Below are 26,355 nucleotides of genomic sequence, written 5' to 3'. Positions count from 1 at the left end.
GCACGCCCAGATCCCCGCCTTTGCCTACTGCCCGTTGGACAAAGCACCCGACTCCGATGCCAATTTTAAACAATAAACAATAAAAAAACATTTACAAAGTTACAATAACAGCCATTAAAAACAATGTACAAATTGCATATCCCATATTGTTCAGAGTAAACAGTTGGGGGACAAAGCCAAATACCTTAATTGTAATGTGAGATAACTATTAAGTAGAATGATGGCAGAAAGGATTTCCTATCCATAGTGAAATGGAGCTGGAGATCAAATCTAATGACACAACAAACATGATTATGGGACAATTCTACAAGGAAATAGTTTCCTTTATTTATATCATGGTTTGCCAAAGGGTAGATTCAAGCCACGGTGACCATCGTAGGGCTCCACAGCTACACGCGACAGGCCACCGCGGTCTACACCGGGATTAGAACCACCGACCTTGCATGTCCCAGTCTTTTACCTTAACCGCTACGCTACAGGCCGCCCCATACTCCGACATATACAGACATGCACATGGACAAAAACCTCTTTGAATGCCTGATCTATCCCAAGCCTTCGCTGCGTTCAGCAGGGACCTCTCTTCATGAGGACGGTGGTCATACGAGGACAATAGTCTCTGTAGTTTCTCTGGGACTTCCATGGAGGTCACCCAGAAATGCGATGAGGTGCTCAGTGTTGCATGGGCCAGTCAGCGCTATGTGTAACAGCAGCCCAGCGGTGGACATTGCTGCACACATTGTTACAGTATGCTGTGTGCAGTATCCTCTGACCAGGACCATCCACTGTAGCTCTTTGTCCAATGATAAGGTGAGATGTACAGACATCCTACCTGGACATATGGGCACATCCACTCTTTCACACACTCTGAGCTCCTCTCAAAGGGGACGGTATGCAGCCGCTTCATCATGACCTCATGTTTTCTCAGGAATGGCTGTCAAACTCACATTCTGGACATTTCCAAATGTTGTCTGCTACGACTCTGTGGTGGTGGTATAATGTTTTGATATGTATGTATACCTATATACCTATATATATATGTATATTTCAATATGATATTATGGTGGACATGTCAGATTGCTGTCTAACTCAATTGCGTTATGTTTTGAACAGTTTTTAAAACATTACGTTCACATGTGCAAAAAGCGCTGTCGATACACAGAGTTTTGCTGCTGTTTGTGTTTGAGTGAAAGAATAATTCACGTTGACACTGAATGCATTTTGTTTGAAAGCAATGAAAATTTTCCCAGTTAGACTGCTGTTGTGCGACCTGTGTTAAGAGTTTAGCCCACATAGACTGCTGTTGTGCTTCCTGTGTTAAGAGTTTAGCCCACAGACTGCTGTTGTGCTTCCTGTGTTAAGAGTTTAGCCCACATAGACTGCTGTTGTGCTTCCTGTGTTAAGAGTTTAGCCCACATAGACTGCTGTTGTGCTTCCTGTGTTAAGAGTTTAGCCCACATAGACTGCTGTTGTGCTTCCTGTGTTAAGAGTTTAGCCCACATAGACTGCTGTTGTGCGACCTGTGTTAAGAGTTTAGCCCACATAGACTACTGTTGTGCGACCTGTGTTAAGAGTTTAGCCCACATAGACTGCTGTTTTGCTACCTGTGTTCAGAGTTTTGAAAAAGTGTACTCGGTACTGGGACATGGGTATAAGCAATTGTAAAAAAAATGTAAGATCCCTGAAGTATACTATTGCCTAAATGCCGAAAAAACATATTGACTGTGTTTTCAACAGGAACCCCAAAAGATATGAGGAAATGCTTAGTCACACTGCTATTTGAAAATGGCATTTAAATTCCGAATGTTCAAGAAACCAGACCTCTAACATCACGTGCTGAAGATGCCTGACATCTGTGTGCTGGTCTACAGGGCAGTAATGGCCCATGTGTGCTGGTCTACAGGGCAGTAATGGCCCATGTGTGCTGGTCTACAGGGCAGTAATGGCCCATGTGTGCTGGTCTACAGGGCAGTAATGGCCCATGTGTGCTGGTCTACAGGGCAGTAATGGCCCATGTGTGCTAGTCTACAGGGCAGTAATGGCCCATGTGTGCTGGTCTACAGGGCAGTAATGGCCCATGTGTGCTGGTCTACAGGGCAGTAATGGCCGCTTGCCTGTCTTACTGTATGTCAGCGTTAGCAGGAGGCAGTGCAGCTGTGGCACAAGTCAGATTGCAGATTGATGGAGCAGCACAGTTTCTGAATGAAGCTAATCACAATTTCTGCTCTCCATGAAAACTGGTTGTAACGATAGAAGTCATAAAAATCCTAGAAATATGCAATGAACACAAAAGATGGTTTGGTACTGTTGTTTTTGAATTGGATTGAAACCACTCCAATATGACACTGATTGATTTTACGTTACTGTTGAGTCACATTCACACTGTACTACAGCTGCTGTCTCCATGGCGATGGCCTTTTATGTGTTACCACGACCCTGCTTAAGACAGAACCACACGTCTTTGCTTATGACGATGGCTCTGTGTTTTTCAACTGATCTCAGATCAGCTCAAGTGAGTGTGGAATGAACCCGAACCCAAACCCAGCGTATGAGGGGCATATTTGTCTCTGTCTGCGTTCATACTGCACTGGAGAGAGAGACTTACCTCATCACACACCTGGGAGACACACTGGTGACGGGACAGGAAAAGAGCATCACTCTGGAGTGATTCCACTGGTGTATTTATAACACCCCAACTCATTACACACACACCACTGTACTTACAATACCACCATATACCACAGGAATTACTGAGTAATAACATTCTGAGGTTATATCAGAGAGATTAGGCATTTCTCATCAAGCACAATACAATGTTTCTATTTACATTTAAAATAATAGATAGTATTTGGTAATGATGTGTTTTTGTGGATACCATTTGTAGTAAATCTGCGATTGAGTTGATAAAATACAGTCCTTTGACTTCAAGTGATGTTTACAAACACTCCCACAGTGCTATTTTACACTTACAGACACAGTCAGTGGAAAGATCTGCAAATTCTCCACAGAACTAAAGAATGGAAACAGTCTCTCAGTGAAGGAGTGTTTAAAAGTGTAGAGAGGAGTGTTGTTACTGGGGTCAGAGAATGACACCTGCCCCCTGTCCCAGTCCAGCTGCACTCTGACCCTGTGGAGGTCCCTCTGGACAGTGAGGCGTGTAGATGGGGAGGTCATGGCACTGTATACCCCACTGAGCAGCCTCATACCCCACAGTCCTCCTGCTGGGTTCAGATCCACACGCCCTTTCCTGCTGATGGACTCTTTAAGCACACCCACCCACCAGATCTCACCCCCCACTTCTACATCCCAGCAGTGTCTCCCTGAGCTGAATCCCTCAGAGCCCAGCACACACCACCACTTATCAAATCTCTCTGTATTATCAGGAACCTGCTGTCTCTCACCATTCCATCTTACACTGGTCAGATCCTCAAACAGTGAGAGTTTGGGATGTGCTGTGTTTGGGTCCAGAGTCACAGGAGCTGAAGGGACAGAGAATGAGACGTCAGCACTGATCTGCACAAAGGGAAACTGTCAGACACAATGGGGTCCTCATGATATAAACAGGGTTTCACAAGAACAACCATTATAACCTCAGATACATGTGTGAGAGAAGCAGCAGAACCAAAAGACAATATTTCTAAGAGTCACAAGGATAGTATAATCGTTGTAAGAAGGAGCAAAACCTGTCAGTGTTTCTGTAGCCCCTTAAATACAGTATCACTCTTAAAGCAGCATTTTATTATGAGCATCAGTGAGATTAAGGACTGGTGCTCAGTCTCTTCACTCCAGGGCTCTCACACAGACAGGACCAATATGACTCTGACTGGCTTCATCAGCTTGTGGAAAGGATGCTGAAGATTCCCCCTGTACAGTGACAATGTGGAGCTCCCTGCCCCCAGTACTCACTGTATTGAACAGTCCCCAGCATCTTCTCCCACACTCTGTACTTCAGATTGCCCAGGTGCTTGGCCAGATCAATCAGCGCTCCTGAGACCGTCAATGGATCCCCCAGGGTGCACTGGGCTCTGTAATAATATTCAGGATTCACTTGTGCTGTGGGCGGGGCTTCATTACCATAGAAGATTATCAGCAGCAACATCAGATCTTCATTCTGTAAGAAAATGGCTCCATCTCTCCCAGCGTTCTACCACACAGCCCCACTGAGAGACACACACTCACAGCCCCACTGAGAAACACACACTCACAGCCCCACTGAGAGACACACACTCACAGCCCCTCTGAGAAACACACACTCACAGCCCCACTGAGAGACACACTCACATCCCCACTGAGAAACACACACTCACATCCCCACTGAGAAACACACACTCACAGCCCCACTGAGAAGCACACACTCACAGCCCCACTGAGAAACACACACTCAGCCCCACTAAGAGACACACACTCACAGCCCCAAAGAGAGACACACACTCACAGCCACAAAGAGAGACACACACTCACAGCCCCACTGAGAGACACACACTCACAGCCCCACTGAGAGACACACACTCTCAGCCCCACTGAGAGACACACACTCACAGCCCCACTGAGAGACACACACTCACAGCCTGACCCCACTGAGACACACACTCACAGCCCCACTGAGAAACACACACTCTCAGCCCCACTGAGAGACACACTCACAGCCCCACTGAGAGACACACACTCACAGCCCCACTGAGAGACACACGCTCACAGCCTGACCCCACTGAGACACACACTCACAGCCCCACTGAGAGACACACACTCACAGCCCCACTGAGAGACACACACTTACAGCCACAAAGAGAGACACACACTCACAGCCCCACTGAGAGACACACACTCACAGCCCCACTGAGAGACACACACTCACAGCCTGACCCCACTGAGAGACACACACTCACAGCCCCACTGAGAGACACACACTCTCAGCCCAACTGAGAGACACACACTTACAGCCCCACTGAGAAACACACACTCACAGCCCCACTGAGAAACACACACTCACAGCCTGACCCCACTGAGAGACACACACTCACAGCCCCACTGAGAAACACACTCTCAGCCCCACTGAGAAACACACACTCACAGCCCCACTGAGAGACACACACTCACAGCCTGACCCCACTGAGAGACACACACTCACAGCCTGACCCCACTGAGAGACACACACTCACAGCCCCACTGAGAAACACACACTCAGCCCCACTAAGAGACACACACTCACAGCCCCAAAGAGAGACACACACTCACAGCCACAAAGAGAGACACACACTCACAGCCCCACTGAGAGACACACACTCACAGCCCCACTGAGAAACACACACTCACAGCCCCACTGAGAGGCACACACTCTTAGCCCCACTGAGAGACACACACTTACATCCCCACTGAGAGACACACACTCATTTTCGAGAAAAATATCGATTTATTTGTAAATGTTCCGTTCTTATGTAGTCACTATTAAAGCTGCAGTAATTATAACAGAGAGAGGCATATTTCAAACATGGTCCAAAATACCTCACTGATAGAACACTGATGAAACTACTTTTCATATTTAACCTGATGAGAGAGGATAGAGTTTGCTTACTTGTTTTGTGTGTCCTTGTAGCTCTGAAATAAAGATAATTAATTCTTACCAGTGTATCCAATACTCAGTCCATTAACACTGTGTGAGAAACCACATTATTATCGTCAAATAGCTTTACATATTCCATGACATAGAAAAATAAATGTGCTGCTTTAACACTTTTATACATGTGTATAGTAGATGTTGCATGATAAAGTTGTTTTAAAACATTTTCCCTGTGAGACAATAATTATCCTGCTTGATAAGTTTTGAAGAGATGAAATGATATTTGCTAGTTTACATGAAAAGGTGGCTTAGAGAATACTATATTGTATAAATGAATGTGTGTGAGCATTAACAGCAGTGTACATAGAGTCCTACAGACACAGAGTGAACAGGTCTTACCTGCAGGAATGAGATGTCTTCAGCTCCCAGCTCCTGTTCTAAGGCTCTGATCTGTTCTGAAAGGGATGATATCTCTTCTGCCATCTTCTCAATCTTCTCCTTCATCATCCGACTCTTCTGCTCCTCTTCCTTCCTCAGTGCAGTGATCCTGGCTACCTCTTCATCTTTTAGGAACTGCTGTAGTTTCTCAAACTCCATCTTTATCTGTCTCTCTGTGTGCTGGGCCTGGCTCTGGAATATACATTATTCACCATCATTTCAGCACAATCCAGTGCTGCATTTTCAACACTGTGATTTAAAGGCCTCAGTTCAGTACCTTGATGTGCTCTGCTGTTTGATCACAGATTAGCTTCACTGCATTAAAGGCTTTTAGCTTCTCCTGCAGTGGAGCCAGTGCCTTCCTAAGTTTCTCCTGGAAAGAAATTACAGAGTCCACACTTTACTGAGGAAACAGACCCACAGTAAACTTCACTGCCTACACAGACAGCACAAGAGCCCCTCCTCAGACACAGGGGAGCCAAAATGGAGACTCAGGTCAACATGTGTAGAAAAAATGTATTCACAGTGACACATATCAGTGCATTGCCTCTATGACAGAACATGCCAGGTGATCTTCCCTCTAAGGCCACATTGTGTCAGACACATTTATCTGAGCATGAACTTTGACCCCGACTGTCCCATGCTGAGCACTGCTCCCTAACACAGCTCTGAGAATGTCTCCATGCTCCTGCCCCCCCCCCTCCTGTCTCTCTGTCAGTCATGTGACATGTTATGAGAAGCTGAAACTGCAGTCAGCCCTGAGAACTAAAAAGGCTCCTTCTGCCGATTATAACCCTTTGAAAATCCAGTAACTACTCTGTTCTCCATTCAAAATCTTGGAAAACATATATATATACATAAAAATTATTCATAAGCTTCACTAAGGTTTCAATAGATGACAGCACTAAAAAAAACCTCACTTGTTCATAATCTGAACAATTTTTAATCGTCAAGAAAAAACGCGAAACAAACAAAAACATGGAACAGTTACCTTATACTTTTCTGCAGCCTCCTGAACTGGTAGCAGTTTGTGGTTTTCATGTTTTCTTGAAGTTTGACAGATAGCACAGATGGGTATTTGATCCGCCAAACAGAAGAGTTTGAGTTTCTCACTGTGCAGACTGCAGAGCACTTCAGATCCTGCTTTAGCTCTCTGACTTCCCTCCTTTAAGAACGTCTCACAGATATTCCTCAGAGACAGGTTACAGGGAGGATTATCCGTAGAATCTCTTCTGCAAACTGGGCACTCCTGAGATCCCTTGTGTTTCCAGTACTGCTGCAGACAGGCCTTACAGAAGCTGTGACTGCATCTCAGGACAACAGGATCCCTGAAGATATCAGAGCACACAGGACAGGAGAGGTCCTCTTCCAGGAGAGAAGATCCAGATGCCATTCTGTCTCCGTCTGTTCTGAGCTCAGTAAATAAATCTGAAGGATATACAGTGAAATCATATCATAAGTTCCCCAGTGTAGCTACAGCGTCTGTCTGTGAGAAAGTGGTACCCAGCCCTGCTCTTCAGGTTCTGCCAGTTCTCTCTCATGTATTAATGCAAATGGAATCTCATTACCCATATAAACTCAAGCACACACCCTCCCTTACAATCATGCTTCACACACAGATGCATAACTGGAGTCCACAATCCATTCCTCTTCATAATAGCGTCACTGATGAAGCTAATGGAGTTAGCTGTGCTTTAGATTAGTTGAACAAATACTCATGACAGAGCAGCCTGTGGTGTAGTGGTTAAGGTAAATGACTGGGACCCACAAGGTCAGTGGTTCTAATCCCAGGGTAGCCTTGAGCAAGGCCCTTAACCCTGCATTGCTGCAGGGGAGGATTGTCTCCTGCTTAGTATAATCATCTGCAAATCATTCTGGATAAGAGTGTCTGCCAAATGCCACTAATGTAATAATGATTGGCTCTCAATTCAGTTCTGTCCAGAGGCTCCTGTTTCTTCCTCAGGTGTTCCCCCCCTGGTTTGTCTACAAGAGTGCACTGCAGAGTAAACCAAAGCCATGGGATGCAGTTAATTGACACGAAGCCAAATCTGTATGAAACGCATTAAATTAAAGACATTAAAAAGCGAAACACCTTTTAAACACGGACGACATTTTACCAGTCTGTATGTACTAAGGACTAGATTTTTAAAATATTAATAGATGCGTATGTGAGAGAGATGTAGGCCTACTCATTGCATACAGGCTCCATACCAAAAAAAGAAAGACAATTATCAGAACAATTACATTGTATTTAACATTTAAAAGCTTCAGTTTTATATGGGCATGCACATGTGTTGAAAACCGCCCATAGCATGTTTTCGTCTTCTACGTCCCCCACCCCATCATGAGAAGACTCATGAGCGCGTGACACTGCTCGAGGAACATTCCAGTCTGAAGCCGAGCGAGGCTGTTCAGCGCTTCAAACTCACCCGGAGGTTCAGGCAACTGGGGGAATCCATGTTGAGCTATGTGGCCGTGTGGAGAAAATCAGCACGGGACTGAAATGATGGGGCAGAGCCGACGGAAATGCCACGAGAGAGAGACTGGTTTGTGGAGCTGGAGATGACCGTATTCAGCGCCGTCTGTTTGTCAGAAACGGACCGGACTTTAGAAAAGGCGCTGAGCGCGGCACAAGTGTTGGAAGCGGCAAACAAAGATGTGCCAGATTTACAGACTCATCATTCAGAGGCCTCTCCTTCTGCAAGCAGCCCAGACGCACACAAGATGGCCGCCGCGCAACCAGAGCAGAGAGGGGAACAGCCCAGATAAACACAAGATGGCCGCCGCACAACCAGAGTGGAGAGGGGAACAGCCCAGATGTACACAAGATGGCCGCCGCTCAACCAGAGTGGAGAGGGGAGCAGCGCAGAGCGTGCTACAGGTGCGGCTGGGAGCAGCACATTGCCAGCAAGTGTTGTTTCATTTCAGAAAACTGCCACAGATGCGGCAAGAAGGGGCACATTCAGAAAGTATGCAGATCTAGAGCAGCATCAGATGCAGCACAGTGTGAAGGGGGAGGATGGAAGAAGACAGGCAAACAAGGGCAGACACAAAGAACACATCACGTCAGTGGAAGAGAGGAAAATGACTTGGAAGAGGAAGCAGACATGTTTGTAACGCTTGCCATGAATGACACGGTGATTCCCAAAGTAGCACCCCTCGCCATGATGTTGAGGGGAAATGAGACAGAGACGCAGTTTGAAGTGGACGTGCTGGAGTAACTCTAATGAACGAGTCTGACTCTACAGCGCTATGGAACAGGGAAGTAACGCCAGGGCTGAAGACAGGCCCTCTCAAGCTGAAAACTTACATAGGCCAAAAGGTAGTGATACTGGGTTCTGTGAGAGTGATAGTAAAACACAAGGACGCTGTAAAGAAACTTCCTGTAGTAGAAGTACTGGGAACAGGACCAAATGTACAAGGGAGAGGCTGGATAAAATAACTAGGTTTAGAATGGAGCTCTTTAAATCAACCGACAGACACTAAAGTAGAGACATTGAAGGAGTGCTCAGACAAAACCAAGCGGTGTTCAAAGAGCAGCTGGGTATGCTGAATGGACCACCAGCAAAAATCTACGTGGATAAGGAAGCCACTCCTAGATTCTTTAAACCAAGACCAGTCCCCTATGCTATGGGAGCGAAAGTGGAAGCAGAGCTTGACCACCTGCTGAGAGAGGAGGTGTAATCCTGTATATCTGTACTCTAACCAGAAACTCAGTGAGCACCTGTACTCTAACCAGATAACTCAGTGAGGCTCTGTACTCTAACCAGAGAACTCAGTGAGGCTCTGTACTCTAACCAGAGAACTCAGTGAGGCTCTGAAAAAGTTATCCGTCTTTCAATGGCTCTGGTTTAGTATGGGCTACTGGTCCTCCGATAGAAACAATGTAACTATCTGCTCCCACTACGCAAACTCAAACTTAATTTCTTCCAGTTTTTAAAAAAAATAAAACAAAACAAAACGACATAGCCTACTAGCCACGTTTCTTGCGTTACTAGCCACGATAACTTGCATGGAAAATGGACAGGTGGCTGCTAAAAGAATCTGATAAAAGCTCAGAAGTGCCATCTACCAGTGCGTCTACTCTTCTGCGATCCTCAGATGGGACAAGTCTACAGGCCGGTGAGAATTAAAAAAGAAACATCAACGAGGCGTTGCCACTATCAGAAAGAATTTCTGAAATATGGATTCACGTGCCAAGTTAAAAATGAGCTCGACCACCCACAATGTGTAATTTGTGGCGATGTTCTGGCAAATGAGAGTTTAAAACATGTCAAAATGAAACGACATCCCGATGATGCTCAGAAACCTGTGACATTCTTTCTGCGAAAAGAAGCTGCGCTGCATGGGCAAGCTACTATGCCCACCAAAGCCTTGGCAGCGTCATACGAAGTGGCCCACCTTGTAGCAAAAGCACAAAAGCCACACACAATTGCTGAAAGCCTCATCCTTCCTGCAGCAATTGCGATGACCACCCTAATGCATGGGGAAAAGATTGCAAGTGCGCTCAAACAAATCCCCTTCTCCAATGATACCATGTCCAAGCGCATTAACGAGATCGCTAATGACATGAAATGCCAGCTAATCGAGAGAGTAAAAAACTGCCGCTTTTCGTTGCAGTTAGACGAGTCAACTGACTTGATTAATGTCGCGCACTTAATGGTATTTATTCGCTACAGTTATGACGGGAAACTTCATGAGGACATGCTGTTCTGCTCTCCGATGGAAGGAAGGCGTACCAGAGGTGACATTTTTAACTGTCTTAATGGTTGGATGGAGGAGGCAGGGCTGTATTGGGATAACTGCATAAGCATATGCACTGACGGTGCCGGAGCTATGCTGGGGAAAATAAAGGACTGAAAGCAAAGGTCCTTAGCGTTGCACCGCATGTCAAGTTCACTCACTGCATTATCCACAGGGAGGCCCTGGCATCCAAGACACTTGAGCCCGATCTTAACGATGTTCTCCAAACAGCAATCAAAATAGTGAATTTCATAAAATCGCGCCCACTAAATTCCAGACTCTTCGCCCTTCTCTGTCAGGAAATGGGGTCTACACATGAATCCCTTCTTTTCCATTGAGAAGTAAGGTGGCTTTCACGGGGCAAGGTGCGCACCTTCCTCTCAGATGTGCACTCCCCTCTTGCGCACCATCTCACTGACTTGAAATGGATATCACGTCTTGCTTTACTGGTATGCATAGTTGATAAATTAAACATGCTCAACCTGTCACTACAAGGCCTCAACACTAACATCCTGACCCTCTCGGACAAAGTGAACGCTTTCACAAAAAAGTTGCAGCGTTGGGCAGCCCGTGCGGAGAGTGGGGATTTTGAAATGTTTTCGGAGCTGCATGACTTTTTGGAGGAGAACGACATGAATGCCAATTCATTGAAAGCCTCAATTACCATTCATCTCCGAAGTCTCCTCGACAAATTCCATCAATATTTTCTCACGGGAAATGTAGAGCATTATGACTGGATATGACAACCATTCACCAGCTGCTCTTCAAACGACCTGCCATCTGAGCTCGAGGATGCGCTGATTGAGCTGTCCAGCGACCGCACGTTACAGACGTTGTAACACTGGATGAATTCTGGCTGTCAATTGCGCAGGAATACGTCTTTTAGATCGACCTATCTGTGCGAGAAGACATTTTCAGCTCTGGCCTATATAAAAAATAAACACAGATGACACAGATGACACAGAAAATCTTTGTGTCGCCGTGTGCAGCATCAATCCAAGAATTAACTTGCTATGTTCGCAGAAGCAGGCCCATCCTTCTCATTAACATAGCCTATGTATGTTATTAAAGAAAATAAACCAGAGGAAGAAACTAAAATAAATAAAGTGAGATCGTTATAGCCGTGTTTCTGTCTCTCTCCGCCTCCAGATTAGCTGCTCTGGTGTTGTGACTCTTGGCTCCCGTTTTAGATCTGGACTGGATCTGATGATTTGTGCATTTGTTTAATCGTGATTGCTTTGTTTGTTCCGGTTCTTGTTCGTTTTAATAAATTGTTGTAGCCTAGGCTATTTCTTACATTTCCTTATTCGTTTTTGCTTGATTGACAGTTGTTAACATGGGTTTGGAAAGGGTTTTGGGAAAGTTGGGTCGCCAGACCTCTCCAGTTTTTTTTGTGGGGTCGCCAGACAAGAAGTTTAAGAACCACTGCTGTAGCGGGTACAAGCTGACGTTAACTCGAGTGTCAAAGGGAGAGCAATATTCTATTCCCAGAATAGATTTACTTTTGTGTTTGTTTGTTTAAAAAAAAAAAAAAAAATCAGTAGTTGTAATTCAGGCAGACAGGTAGATGCAGGGCAGGCAGGGTGTAATCTGGAAAACATGCAGGAGTTCAAAAACCAAGAAGCCAGACCGGCAAAAGTGTAAAACTAAATCCAACAAACCAGGCAGCGATCAAAAACCAGAAAAATCCAAAAGCAGAGCAAAAGCCAGACAGAATATATCAGGGCAAAGGCACAGGGAAGAGGAGGCTAGAACCAGGGGAAAGGAAATAACAAGGGCAGAACTCGGAAACAGGGGAAGATGAACGCGCCTGAGATGAACAAATGAAACAGACCAGTATATATATTTAAAACAGATAACAAGGGGAACAAGAATCAGGTGAGTGAACTGGGGAACAGATGATAAGGAACAGGTGAAATGAATGACAAGAGACAGGAAGGAAGTCCATATAAGGAGTGGGAGATGGAGACACAGGTGGAACGAATGAATAAGAGTGAATGAACTGACAGACTGACTACGGTGAGCACAGAGGCTCACAAGGAACGAAAACGCAAAGAGCAGATACAGAAAAACACAGAACCCGACAGACATGAGTTTTTCATCCTCATTGACACACACTCAAAATGGATGGATGTGTTCGTAGTCAGTTCAGCCACTGCAGCCTGAACAACTGAGCGCCTGCACATTAGTTTCAGTAGCCATGGCAGCCAGAACTCTTGGTCTCTGATAATGGTGCCTGCTTTGTGAGTGGAGAGTTTACAGGGTTCATGAGGAAGAAACAGGCTTGCAGAGCGGCCAGTCCAAACCTTTAAGGAGATTATGAAAAACTGTCTGGAGGGAACACTGGACACGAAAGTGGCAAGAGTCTTGTTCAGCTGCAGAGCAACTCTCCAGACCAGGACAGCTCTATCGCCAGCGGGAATGTTGCTCTCCGCTGCACCCTGGACTCCATACACCCCCACCTGAAATGAAGGTTTGTCATCGGTGATCCTGTACATACAAGGAACTTCAGTCACAGACCAAAATGGATTCCTGGATACGCAGAGACAGTGACTGGACCGGTATCCTACAGAGAGAGGCTGCAGACAGGCCTTACAGAAGCTGTGACTGCATCTCAGGACAACAGGATCCCAGAAGATGTCAGAGCACACAGGACAGGAGAGGTCCTCTTCCAGGAGAGAAGATCCAGACGCCATTCTGTCTCCGTCTGTTCTGAGCTCAGTAAATAAATCTGAAGGATATACAGTGAAATCATATCATAAGTTCCCCAGTGTAGCTACAGTGTCTGTCTGTGAGAAAGTGGTACACTGTAAAAGTCTGTCTTCACTTTTACACCAGCCCTGCTCTTCAGGTTCTGCCAGTTCTCTCTCATGTATTAATGCAAATGGAATCTCATTACCCACATAAACTCAAGCACACACCCTCCCTTACAAACATGATTCACACACAGATGCATAACTGGAGATTAGTTGAACAAATACTCATGACAGAGCAGCCTGTGGTGTAGTGGTTAAGGTAAATGACTGGGACCCACAAGGTCGGTGGTTCTTATCGCAGTGTAACCACAATAAGATCCGCACAGCCATTGGGCCCTTGAGCAAGGCCCTTAACCCTGCATTGCTCCAGGGGAGGATTGTCTCCTGCTTAGTCTAATCAACTGCATGTCGCTCTGGATAAGAGTGTCGGCCAAATGCCACTAATCTAATAATGATTGGCTCTCAATTCAGTTCTGTCCAGAGGCTCCTGTTTCTTCCTCAGGTGTACCACCCTGGTTTGTCCACAAGAGTGCACTGCAGAGTAAACCAAAGCCATGGGATGCAGTTAATTGATGCAAAGCCAAATCTGTATGAAACGCATTCAATTAAAGACTTTAAAAGCGCATTAAAAAGCGAAACACCTTTTGAACACGGACGACAGTACATACAGACTGGTAAAATAAGAACTAGATTTTTAAAATATTAATAGATGCGTATGTGAGAGAGATGTAGGCCTACTCATTGCATACAGGCTCCATACCAAAAAAAGAAAGACAATTATCAGAACAATTACGTTGTATTTTACATTTAAAAGCTTCAGTTTTATATGGGCATGCACATGTGTTGAAAACCGCCCATAGCATGTTTTCGTCTTCTACGTCCCCCACCCCATCATGAGAAGACTCATGAGCGCGTGACACTGCTCGAGGAACATTCCAGTCTGAAGCCGAGCGAGGCTGTTAAGCGCTTCAAATTCACCCGGAGGTTCAGGCAACTGGGGGAATCCATGTTGAGCTATGTGGCCGTGTGGAGAAAATCGGCACGGGACTGCAATTATGGGGCGAAGCTGACGGAAATGCCACGAGAGAGAGAGACTGGTTTGTGGAACTGGAGATGACCGTATTCAGCGCCGTCTGTTTGTCAGAAACGGACCGGACTTTTGAACAGGCGCTGAGCGCGGCACAAGCGTTGGAAGCGGCAAACAAAGACGTGCCAGATTTACAGACTCATCATTCAGAGGCCTCTCCTTCTGCAAGCAGCCGAGACGCACACAAGATGGCCGCCACTCAACCAGAGTGGAGAGGGGAACAGCCCAGATTTACACAAGATGGCCGCCGCTCAACCAGAGCGGAGAGGGGAACAGCCCAGACGCACACAAGATGGCCGCCGCACAACCAGAGTGGAGAGGGGAGCAGCGCTGAGCGTGCTACAGGTGCGGCTGGGAGCAGCACATTGCCAGCGAGTGTCGTATCATTTCAGAAAACTGCCACAGATGAGGCAAGAGCCATTTATCGTCCTGGGAGATTTCAACATCCACCTGGAAGCCTCCCAGTCTGCCTTCTTACCACGACTTCACTCCTTTGACCTCTCTCTGCAGCACTCTCCCCCAACTCACAAGGCTGGAAACCTTCTCGCCCCGATCTTTCTGAGGAACTGCTCCTCTTCTAACCCTGCTGTTACCCCTTTGCACATGTCCGATCACCACTTCATTTCCTTCTCCATCCCCCTAGCTCCTCTGCCTCCCTCCCCTTCTCTCACCCCCACTGTTTCTGTCCGATGTAACCTCCGCTCTCTATCACCCTCCTCCTTTGCCCCCAGAGTCACCGCTTCTCCCCCCCTCTCTTGAATCCTTCTCCAAACTACCCAATGACTCTGCATCTTCCACCCTGCTTTCCTTTCTCTCCTCAGCCCTTGACTCTCTCTGTCCTCTTGTCTCCCGGCCTGCTCGATCCTCTGCTCCCAGCCCATGGGTTTCTGACCCAAACAAAAATCCAGAATTCCACTTCTAACCCCCGTCTCCTCTCTCCTCAGCACACCTCCACCACCATCTCAGTCCTCCCTCACTGCTGATGACTTTGCAGTATTTTTTGACGAGAAGGTTGCAGATATCCGCGGGCACCTTCGCGACCACCACCACTTCTATGCCTGCCTCCCTTTCTGTGCCTGCCCCCTGTTTCTCCTCTTTCTGTCCCCTTACAGATGCTGATGTGGCTCACCTCCTGCTCTCCCACCGCCCTACTACTTGTGCCCTGGACCCCATCCCCTCAAACCTCTTTCAGGCAATCACGCCTGACATCCTCCCGTTTGTCACCTCTCTACTGGGATCTGTGGCACAGCCTTAGAGTGGATTAAATCCTATCTCTCTGGCCGGTCCTCCCAGGTGTCCTGGGCTGGAAGAGTGTCAACCCCTCGCCCCCTTGTTACAGGAATCCCCCAGGGCTCAGTCCTCGGACCCCTCCTTTTCTCCATTTACACGTTATCTCTGCTCATGGCATCTCATATCATTGTTATGCCAATGACACGCAACTCTTTCTCTCCTTTCCCCCATCAGACACACAGGTCTCAAGTATTCTATTGCCTAAAGGGCTGGAAGAAACATATCGACTGTGTTTTCAACAGGAAACCCAAAAGATATGAGGAAATGCTTAGTCACAGTGCTATTTGAAAATGTCATTTTAATTCTGAATGTTGAAGAAACCAGACCTCTAACATCACGTGCTGAAGATGCCTGACATCCATGGAAGGATGAATTCCATGTGCGCTGGTCTACAGGGCAGTACTGGCCCATGTGTGCTGGTCTACAGGGCAGTACTGGCCCATGTGTGCTGGTCTACAGGGCAGTAATGGCCCATGTGTGCTGGTCTACAGGGCAGTAATGGCCCATGTGTGCTGGTCTACAGGGCAGTAATGGCCCATGTGTGCTGGTCTACAGGGCAGTAATGACCCACGTGTGCTGGTCTACAGGGCAGTAATGGCCCAAGTGTGCTGGTCTACAGGGCAGTAATGGCCCATGTGTGCTGGTCTACAGGCAGGAATGGCCGCTTGCCTGTCTTACTGTATGTCAGCGTTAGCAGCAGGCAGTGCAGCTGTGGCACAAGTCAGATTGCAGATTGATGGAGCAGCACAGTTTATGAATGAAGCTGATCACGTTTTTGCTCTTCATGATGTGAAACTGGTTGTAGTCATAGAAATCCTAGAAATATGCAATGAATCACAAACGATGGTTTGGTATTGTCCTGTTTTGAATCGGATTGAAACCACTCCAATATGACACTGATTTATTTTATGTAACCTCTGAGTGACATTCACACTGTACTACAGCTGCTGTCTCCATGGCGATGGCCTTTTATGTGTTACCACTACCCTGCTTAAGACACAACCACACGTCTTTGCTTATGACGATGGCTCTGTGTTTCTCAACTGATCTCAGATCAGCTCAAGTGAGGGCGGAATGAACCCAAACCCAGCGTATGAGGGGCGTATTTGTCTCTATCTGCGTTCATACTGCACCGGAGAGAGAGAGACTTACCTCATCACACACCTGGGAGACACACTGGTGACGGGTCAGGAAAAGAGCAGCACTCTGGAGTGATTCCACTGTTGTATTTATTACACCCCAACTCATTACACACACACCAGTGTACTTACAATACCACCATATACCACAGGAATGACTCTGTACACACACACACCAGTGTACTTACAATACCACCGTATACCACAGGAATTACTCAGTAATAACATTCTGAGGTTATATCAGAGAGATTAGACATTTCTCATCAAGCACAATACAATGTTTGTATTTACATTTAAGATAATAGATAATATTTTGTAATAATGTGTTTTTGTTAATAAAATTTGGAGTTAATCTGCTCTGAGTTGATCAAATACAGTCCTTTGACTTCAACTGATGTTTACAAACAATCCCACAGTGCTATTTTACACTTACAGACACCTTCAGTGGGCAGATCCGCAAAGTCTCCACAGCAAAGACTGGAAACAGTCTCTCAGTGAAGGAGTGTTTAAAAGTGTAGAGAGGAGTGTTGTTACTGGGGTCAGAGAATGACACCTCCCCCCTGTCCCAGTCCAGCTGCACTCTGACCCTGTGGAGGTCCCTCTGCACAGTGAGGTCTGTACGTGGGAAGGTCAGGGCTCTGTATTTCCCATTGTACAGCTCTATACTCCACACTCCTCCTGCTGGGCTCACATCCCCACCTCCTTTCCTGCTGATGGACTCTTTAACCACACCCACCCACCAGTCCACACCCCCCACTTCTACATGCCAGCAGTGTCTCCCTGAGCTGAATCCCTCAGAGCCCAGCACACACAACCCATCAAATCTCTCTGGATTATCAGGAACCTGCTGTCCCTCACCACTCCATCTCACACTGGTCAGATCCTCAGACAGTGAGAGTTCAGGATCTGCTGTGTTTGGGTCCAGAGTCACAGGAGCTGAAGGGACAGAGAATGAGACGTCAGCACTGATCTGCACAAAGGGAAACCGTCAGACACAATGGGGTCCTCATGATATAAACTGGGTTTCACAAGCACAACCATTATAGCCTCAGATACATGTGTGAGAGAAGCAGCAGAACTAAAAGACAATAATATTTCTTAAGTCACAAGGATAATATAATCGTTGTAAGAGGGAGCAAAGCCTGTCAGTGTTTCTGTAGCCCCTTAAATACAGTATCACTCTTAAAGCAGCATTTTATTATGAGCATCAGTGAGATTAAGGACTGGTGCTCAGTCTCTTCACTCCAGGGCTCTCACACAGACAGGACCAATATGACTCTGACTGGCTTCATCAGCTTGTGGAAAGGATGCTGAAGATTCCCCCTGTACAGTGACAATGTGGAGCTCCCTGCCCCCAGTACTCACTGTATTGAACAGTCCCCAGCATCTTCTCCCACACTCTGTACTTCAGATTGCCCAGGTGCTTGACCACATCAATCAGCGCTCCTGAGACCGTCTCTGGATCCCCCAGGGTGCACTGGGCTCTGCAATAATATTCAGGGGTCACTTGTGCTGTGGGCGGGGCTATATTACCATAGAAGATTTTCAGCAGCAACATCAGATCTTCATTCTGAATGAAAATGGCTCCATCTCTCCCAGCGTTCTGCCACACAGCCCCACTGAGAGATACACACTCACAGCCCCACTGAGAGATACACACTCACAGCCCCACTGAGAAACACACACTCACAGCCTGACCCCACTGAGAGACACACACTCGTACCCCCTTCCCCCCAAGTGTGGGAGGGGGGGAAGGGGGTATTTAAATTTTGAGGCACATAATATTGTAAATACTTCAATGTTCCTCCATAGTCATTATTAAAGCTGCAGTATTTATTACAGAGAGAGAGGCATTTCAAACACATTCCACAGTAGCTCACTGATAGAACACTGCAGAGCTAATAAACTACTCTTGATATTTAACCTGATGAGAGAGGATGGAGTTTGCTTACCTGTTTTGCGTGTCCTTGTAGCTCTGAAATAAAGAGAGTGAATTATTATCACTGTAGCCAATACTCAGTCCATTAACACCATGTTAGGAACCACATTAATATATTTAAATAACTTTTGATATTCTATGACATAAAAAATAAATATGCTGCTTTAACACTGGTATACATGTGTACAGTCAATGTTGCATGACAATAATTCTGCTTGCTTAAGTTTTGAGGAGATTGAATGACTTTTGCAAGAATAGAGAATACTATATTGTATAAATGAATGTGTGTGAGCATTAACAGCAGTGTACATACAGTCCTACAGACACAGAGTGAACAGGTCTTACCTGCAGGAATGAGACGTCTTCAGCTCCCAGCTCCTGTTCTAAGGCTCTGATCTGTTCTGAAAGGGATGATATCTCTTCTGTCATCTTCTCAATCTTCTCCTTCATCATTCACTCTTCTGCTCCTCTTCCTCCCTCAGTGCAGTGATCCTGGCTGCCTGTTCATCTTTTCGGAACTGCTGAAGTTTCTCAAACTCCATCTTTATCTGTCTCTCTGTGTGCTGGGCCTGGCTCTGGAATAAACATTATTCAGCATCATTTCAGCACAATCCAGTGCTGCATTTTGAACGCTGTGATTTAAAGGCCTCAGTACTGTACCTTGATGTGCTCTGCTGTTTGATCACAGATTAGCTTCACTGCATTAAAGGCTTCTAGCTTCTCCTGCAGTGGAGCCAGTGCAGTCCTGAGTTTCTCCTGGAAAGAAATGACAGAGTCCACACTTTACTGAGGAAACAGACCCACAGTAAACTTCTCTGGCTACACAGAGTCCCTGCTCAGACAGAGGGGAGACAGAATGGCTCTATTTTGTTTTCACAGACAAAATTCAATATCCATCCATCCATTATCTTAACCCGCTTATCCTGAACAGGGTCGCAGGGGGGCTGGAGCCTATCCCAGCATACATTGGGTGAAAGGCAGGAATACACCCTGGACAGGTCGCCAGTCCATCGCAGAGCACACACACCATTCACTCACACACTCATACCCACAGGCAATTTAGACTCTCCAATCAGCCTAACCTGCATGTCTTTGGACTGTGGGAGGAAACCGGAGTACCCAGTGGAAACCCACACAAACACAGGGAGAACATGCTGTAACGGTTGCTTTGTCCTGTGACTAAAACCATTAATGATATTAATAATAATGAGAAGGAGAGGGAACGTGGTCATGTAAACAAAAAGTAGCTGTATACATTTATGCAGTTCAATGAAATGGCAGACAGAATCACTCCCCAAGGTTAAAGGCTAAAAAGCCTGACAGTCAAGATTCTCAGTCGAAAAGTTCACACAATAAACAAAAAACAAAAAGATGAAATAGTCCACAATACGAAGGGCAAAAAGAAAAAGGTTAGACCTCACCCCTGGTTTGGAAGTCCATCATTTCAGTTCTTATAATCCAGTAATCCAAAGAAAAAGAAAAATCTTTTCAATCCAATGGGCCTTTGTCTTTCCTTTACCCAATGGTTCAATCAGTCCAACAAAGCAATCCTTTTCCTTTTTTTTTAAAGTGATCCCAAACAGTCCTAACTAGGCCTTAGCCCAAAACCATTCTCTCCACTCCACCAAACATTTTTTCCTTTGTTCCCCTTAGCACCACCCCTTCCTGACTCCTGGTGGTGAGAAAAAGTATAGCTATATAGAGATTGGGAAGAGTTTACAGGCCCTGCTAACTGATGGAACACGATTCCTTAACAGGGTTACGATGCAAACTCCACAAAGAGAGGCCCCGGCCGACCGGGATTCAAACCCAGGACCTCCTTGCTGTGAGACATTCAATATCCAGATGTTTTAAAATGAAAATATCCTCAATGTATAATTAGTCTCTCATGACACATTAACAGTGATCTTAGACCACACTGTGTCAGACACGTTTATCTGAGCATGAACTTTGACCCCGACTGTCCCATGCTGAGCACTGCTCCCTAACACAGCTCTGAGAACGTCTCCACACTCCTGCCCCTCCCTCCTGTCTCTCTCTGTCAGTCATGTGGCACGTAGTGAGGAGCTCCAACTGCAGTCAGGCCTGAGAACTAAAATGGCTCCTTTTGCAGATCATTTCACTTTGGAAATACAGTAAATACTTACATTAGAATGTGAAATCATGAAACATTTTAATATTCAATGTTAATTATACTTCTGTTTTCAGTTATACTGATAACCTTCACCATAGGCTCAGTAGATGGCAGCAAAACAAATCATTTTTAATCATCAAAAAATTTCTGATGAAATTTGTAAAATATAAAGTTAATAAAAGAAATGATGAATGTGTAAATTACCTTATACTCTTCTGCAGCCTCCTGAACTGGTCGCATTTTGTGGTTTTCATGTTTTTTGGAAATTTGACAGATAACACAGATGAGTATTTGATCCTCCAAACAGAAGACTTTGAGTTTGTCACTGTGCAGACTGCAGAGCACTTCAGATCCTGCTTTAGCTCTCTGACTTCTCTCCTTTAAGAACGCCTCACAGGTATTCCTCAGAGGTATTCCATTTGCACCAGTGTCACAAAATAATAACACATTATTTGATGAAAGTCACTTCCCCAACACTGCAAGAGAGGGAAGGTTCATCAATGTTAGAAAGCCATCGTAGGGCAGCATTTTCTTCCGTATTAAGGTTGATCCTCTGGGAATTACACTGATTTTTAAATAGAAAGTTTCTTATGATGTAGAATCTCGAAGTAAAAGTTATTACGAGTAAGAGAAAATGTATATTTAGGCCTAAAACTACTAGCAGAACTTATATAAAGTACAAAATGATGTGTAGTTCCCAAAAGTACATCATAAGGTTCCTGATTGTATCAAACCATTCCATGTAAACCTCCATAAAATATAAAGTAGAGGTTTACATCTTAGTCTATCCATTCAGATGAAGAGATAAAAAGGAGATGTAAAGGTTAATATGAAGAAATTAAAGCTCTAACAGTTACACAGCAGCCATGGTGTAGTTAGTAAATTGCTCCTCCGTCACCCGATTCAACTAAAGAACTCACGGTCTTCAGTCCAGATGTAGAGAAGTTTAATCCGGCGTTTTCACACTGCGTTCTCTGTGGTGGCTAACCCGACATTTACCCTGACATTTTGGTATATATACATTTGTGCAAATATTATCACTGCAACAACACGTTGTTGTCATTAAAGACACTTGTATTGTGTCACGTAAACTTTGACCCCTGGATCTCAGGAGGGTACGGCAGCGCTCCAGTGGATGTGCCGCCCGGGCTGGCATTGCTCTGTGGTGTTGCCGGTCACACGTAATTGGCTGCAGTGTCGCCCGGGGCGACCGTGTCTCGTTGCTCTCCGTCGCCCTCTGCAGGTCAGTCGGGTGTTCACGGCCTGGTCGCTCAAGCTACGCCAGACGCGTCTTTGCCCGACTCGTCTCAGGTCGTCTCAGGACCGCACACATCGCCAGAAGCAGCAGCAGCTTGACGCTTCGTGTTGGGCCTGCAGGGGGCGCTGCTGCACATCTATGGTCCGCACAGCAGAAGAGCGCCATTCAGTGTATTGGTGATATGATACGCTATTCTAAATAACGTCATGAAAGACAATTCAAAGGCAGCGTTTCTTACACAAGGGACATGCACACCAGCAGACGCTACTACAATTCCGGGGCTCAAACGAAAAAAACAAAAATGTTTTTGGTGAAGCCAAAATGAGTACACAGCGCTCATTCCGGTTGGAGATTCACAGCTAACGGACATGGTGGCCATTCTGTTTGAGAATTACAGAAAGACAAACTTGCCCTTTAAAAGAAGGGATAACGGCAACAAAAAAGAACCGAAGAGCACTCTTCAAAAAGAGCGACAAAAATGAAAATAAAACCAAGGATTCTGTTTAATTTTTCCTTCCTTTATCTACATTTAGTATGATGAAGCCCAGTCTCAGCACAGTCCACTCGTAGCAATGAGCACAAAGTCTTACTTTAAAATGTATACACTTTAAAAACACCGCCTTGAGCTCCTTTAGAGAACACCAGAGAAAACCTCTCATCGCTGCTGAAAAGGACTGCTCAAACGTTGGTGTGTGAGTGTGTGTATAAATGGATGAATGAAAAGCATCAATTGTAGAGCCCTTTGGATAAAGGCGCTATATAAATGCCAACCATTTTCAAGAAATATATGTGTAATTTATACTCATTGATAAATACTGTATGTACATCAATGCTAGTCAACCAGGTCCTCAGAATTGGGTCACAATTTCTCATCTGTATCACACCTTATATCCTCTCTTGCCATACACACGGGCAAAAACCTCTTTGAATGCCTGATCCATCCCAAGCCTTCACTGCGTTCAGCAGGGACCTCTCATCATGAGGACGGTGGTCATACGAGGACAATAGTCTCTGTAGTTTCTCTGGGACGAGCCTTCCATGGAGGTCACCCAGAAATGAGACGAGGTACTCAGTGTTGCATGGGCCAGTCAGCGCTATGTGTAACAGCAGCCCAGCGGTGGACATTGCTGCATACATTGTTACAGTATGGTGTGTGCAGTATCCTCTGACCAGGACCATCCACTGTAGCTCTTTGTCCAATGATAAGGTGAGATGTACAGACATCCTACCTGGACATATGGGCACATCCACTCTTTCACACACTCTGAGCTCCTCTCAAAGGGGACGGTATGCAGCCGCTTCATCATCACCTCATGTTTTCTCAGGAATGGCTGTCAAACTTACATTCTGGACATTTCCAAAAGTTGTCTGCTACGACTCTGTGGTGGTGGTATAATGTTTTGATATGTATGTATACCAGTGGAGGCTGGTGACTTCCAGAATTGAGGAGGCCATTTTTTTCCGCTTGCTCACTTCACTCGCGATGGAATGTTCCCTGTTCTCTTATCTGTCTTTGTGCTGGCCAAAGGCATACTATTTGGAGTGTAAGCTACAGTCAGAAAGTTCTGGCTGATGAAATTCATTGTGCAGAGCTTAGCCTTGTGCCTTCCTGAAGAAATGACATTGCTGTAAGTCTATGAGCCTGCCTGATAATTAAGCTGAGAAATGACATTTGGATGTAATATAAATGCCAAGTGAACATGTGTAAAAGGCAGGAATTTTAATTATGTAGTTAAAAACAATTTTGTTTAGCTTAAATTTTTCATTCTTCTCCAGCTTCAACATGTAATCACCAATTTAATCAAGTTTAGCATATAAAAAAGATAAGATAACACTTTCTTTATCATATGTAGTTTTATTCAATATATTTAATATAAAATATGTAAAAATATGGTTCCAGTTGGCTTTATCTAACGTTAACGTTATCCACTAGAGGGCAGCACTCTATTCGTATTTAGAGTGAATTTCCTCACAGAGCAACAATTCAGTAATTTGATATGGAAGATTATTAAATTGACTTGTAATAAAACGAAATGGACTACATTAAAAATAAAACTGTTCAATAAATCCCAAATGGTGTCTAACATGACCTATTGAATGTCATTCTCACTCCCTAGTATCTGGAATCTGCATATCTCCAGCCCAAGATCTCAAATAGCGCCAGAATCTCGCCGACTTCCGAGGTAGTTTTAAGCAAAAGTGTTTGGCCAAATGAGCTATAAACTCCAGGGATGATAGCCAGATTTCCTGAAAAGCACAAGTTGATGGGACACTCGTAGCCACTATGGCGAGTGTTTGTTTGACTGAAGTGACTAGCGAATTCTCAAAATGGCTTCTGTGTTGAATAGGAAAGGAAAGGACAGTTGATTCCAAATGAACCAGTAGCATGTGATTGGACGAACAAAATGTCAATCTTTCAGCCCTGGACACAATGCATGGTGAGGCCAGGCCTCCGTTGGCCACCCATTTTCAGTGATCTGGCCAATCACATATTGGCATGAAAAAAAATGCATTACATTGACTTCTATGAAAAGCGAATTTCCTAGGGGAGGCCTGGCCTCCCTTAATACAAACTGATAGGGAAATCTGGCCTGTTGCTTTACAATTGCAATATTGGGTTTTAGCCATGGGAAAATTTAGATTTATGAACAAAACTAAAATAATATGAATATAAAAAATAAAAAATATGTTTTTTGTTAAAATAAATATATTTATTGTTTTTTTTAAATCTCTCTCTTCTCTCAAATTATTGGGGAGGCCAGGCCTCCTCCACCTCTATGGAGGAGCCTCCACTGATGTATACCTACATATATATATTTCAATATGGTATTATGGTGGACATGTCAAATTGCTGTCTAACTCAATTGAACAGTTTTTTAAACATTACGTTCACATGTGCAAAAAGTGCTGTCGATACACAGAGTTTTGCTGGTGTTATAGAATATTTTCCCTGGTTATTCCTAGTTATTCCATGTTTATCTTAAGAATCAGTATGATTATCTTATGTTATTCTATGTATCAGTATCTGCACTAATTTGCACTAACACAACACTGAAGAAGTACACGGAAGTATGATATTTGCACTGTATTGTATTATTTTTTATATTCCCAGCATTGAAGTGCACTGCACTGAATTGTATTATTTCTGTTTCTCCTCAAAACACTGAAAATAAAGTTTTCTTGAAGTAAAATGTTAAGGGGAGGTTGATTAAAAGTTTCTGAGGTGGTGGATGATGGATGAGAAGGTGTAAGACAATCGCGCTGTGTGTAAAAGCCAATCAGAAGCAAGAAAACAACTATGGCGTGACTGGAGAAGATGTAGCCGTACCCAGACAGAGGGAGAGACCAAGGCCACAAAAATGAGATATAAGAAACTCTTTTGCAAAGTGTGAGTGCTCAAATTGCTTAGCTTGTTCAGCTCTGCTCACGCTGTGTGTGTGTGTGTGTGTGTGTGTGTGTGTGTGCTTGCTGTTCTGTGCCCTACTGATGATCACTGCTTTTTTTTACTTGGATTCCATCTGATGGAATAAAGGCCTATTATTCAACACTTTACTACAAGACTCCTGATTTTATAAATTAGATTTTTTATTTGTAATTGGACTGATAATTTGTTGGCCTGGGAACCCACAACAAAATTTGGCACTGCGAGCAGGGTAGCAAAGAGGTCAGGACCCGTCCGACTGCAGAGGCGGCTGCACCAGGAGGCCCGTGGGCGAGGAGGCTGCACCAGGAGGCCCGTGGGCGAGGTGGCTGAACCAGGAGGCCCGTGGGCGAGGTGGCTGAACCAGGAGGCCCGTGGGCGAGGTGGCTGAACCAGGAGGCCCGTGGGCGAGGTGGCTGAACCAGGAGGCCCGTGGGCGAGGTGGCTGAACCAGGAGGCCCGTGGGCGAGGTGGCTGAACCAGGAGGCCCGTGGGCGAGGTGGCTGAACCAGGAGGCCCGTGGGCGAGGCGGCTGCACCAGGAGGCCCGTGGGCGAGAGTTCGAGCCCTACACAGAGGGTTGCGAGTAGTGAACGT

At 45.3% G+C, this 26,355-nt stretch overlaps 1 protein-coding gene across 1 annotated transcript; it reads right to left on the bottom strand.

Annotated features, from left to right (window-relative positions):
• Positions 1-2,132: 2,132 nt before the first annotated feature.
• Positions 2,133-7,464, bottom strand: LOC133114182 (E3 ubiquitin-protein ligase TRIM35-like). Its single transcript, XM_061223350.1, has 7 exons — positions 6,984-7,464; positions 6,270-6,365; positions 5,954-6,184; positions 5,570-5,592; positions 3,904-4,022; positions 3,320-3,476; positions 2,133-2,151 (listed from the first exon to the last, which is right to left on the bottom strand). The coding sequence occupies exons 1-7, from the start codon at positions 7,383-7,385 to the stop codon at positions 2,133-2,135; spliced, it is 1,047 nt and encodes a 348-aa protein (XP_061079334.1). The 5' UTR covers positions 7,386-7,464.
• Positions 7,465-26,355: the final 18,891 nt, after the last annotated feature.

This window comes from Conger conger, chromosome 16 (genome assembly GCF_963514075.1).
Source record: "Conger conger chromosome 16, fConCon1.1, whole genome shotgun sequence".
Taxonomy (NCBI): domain Eukaryota; kingdom Metazoa; phylum Chordata; class Actinopteri; order Anguilliformes; family Congridae; genus Conger; species Conger conger.
The sequence above is the reverse complement of the archived record's forward strand: the minus strand, read 5'-3'. Positions and strand labels throughout refer to the sequence as shown.

Excerpts from the sequence above, each read along its gene's own strand:
- LOC133114182 (XM_061223350.1), bottom strand. The coding sequence starts at position 7,385 with ATGGCATCTGGATCTTCTCTCCTGGAAGAGGACCTCTCCTGTCCTGTG. Across the intron at positions 4,023-5,569 it reads TACAAGGACACACAAAACAA|AGCCCAGTGCACCCTGGGGG; the intron begins GTAAGCAAACTC and ends ATATTATTACAG. Across the intron at positions 3,477-3,903 it reads GCTGGGGACTGTTCAATACA|CTCCTGTGACTCTGGACCCA; the intron begins GTGAGTACTGGG and ends CTGTCCCTTCAG.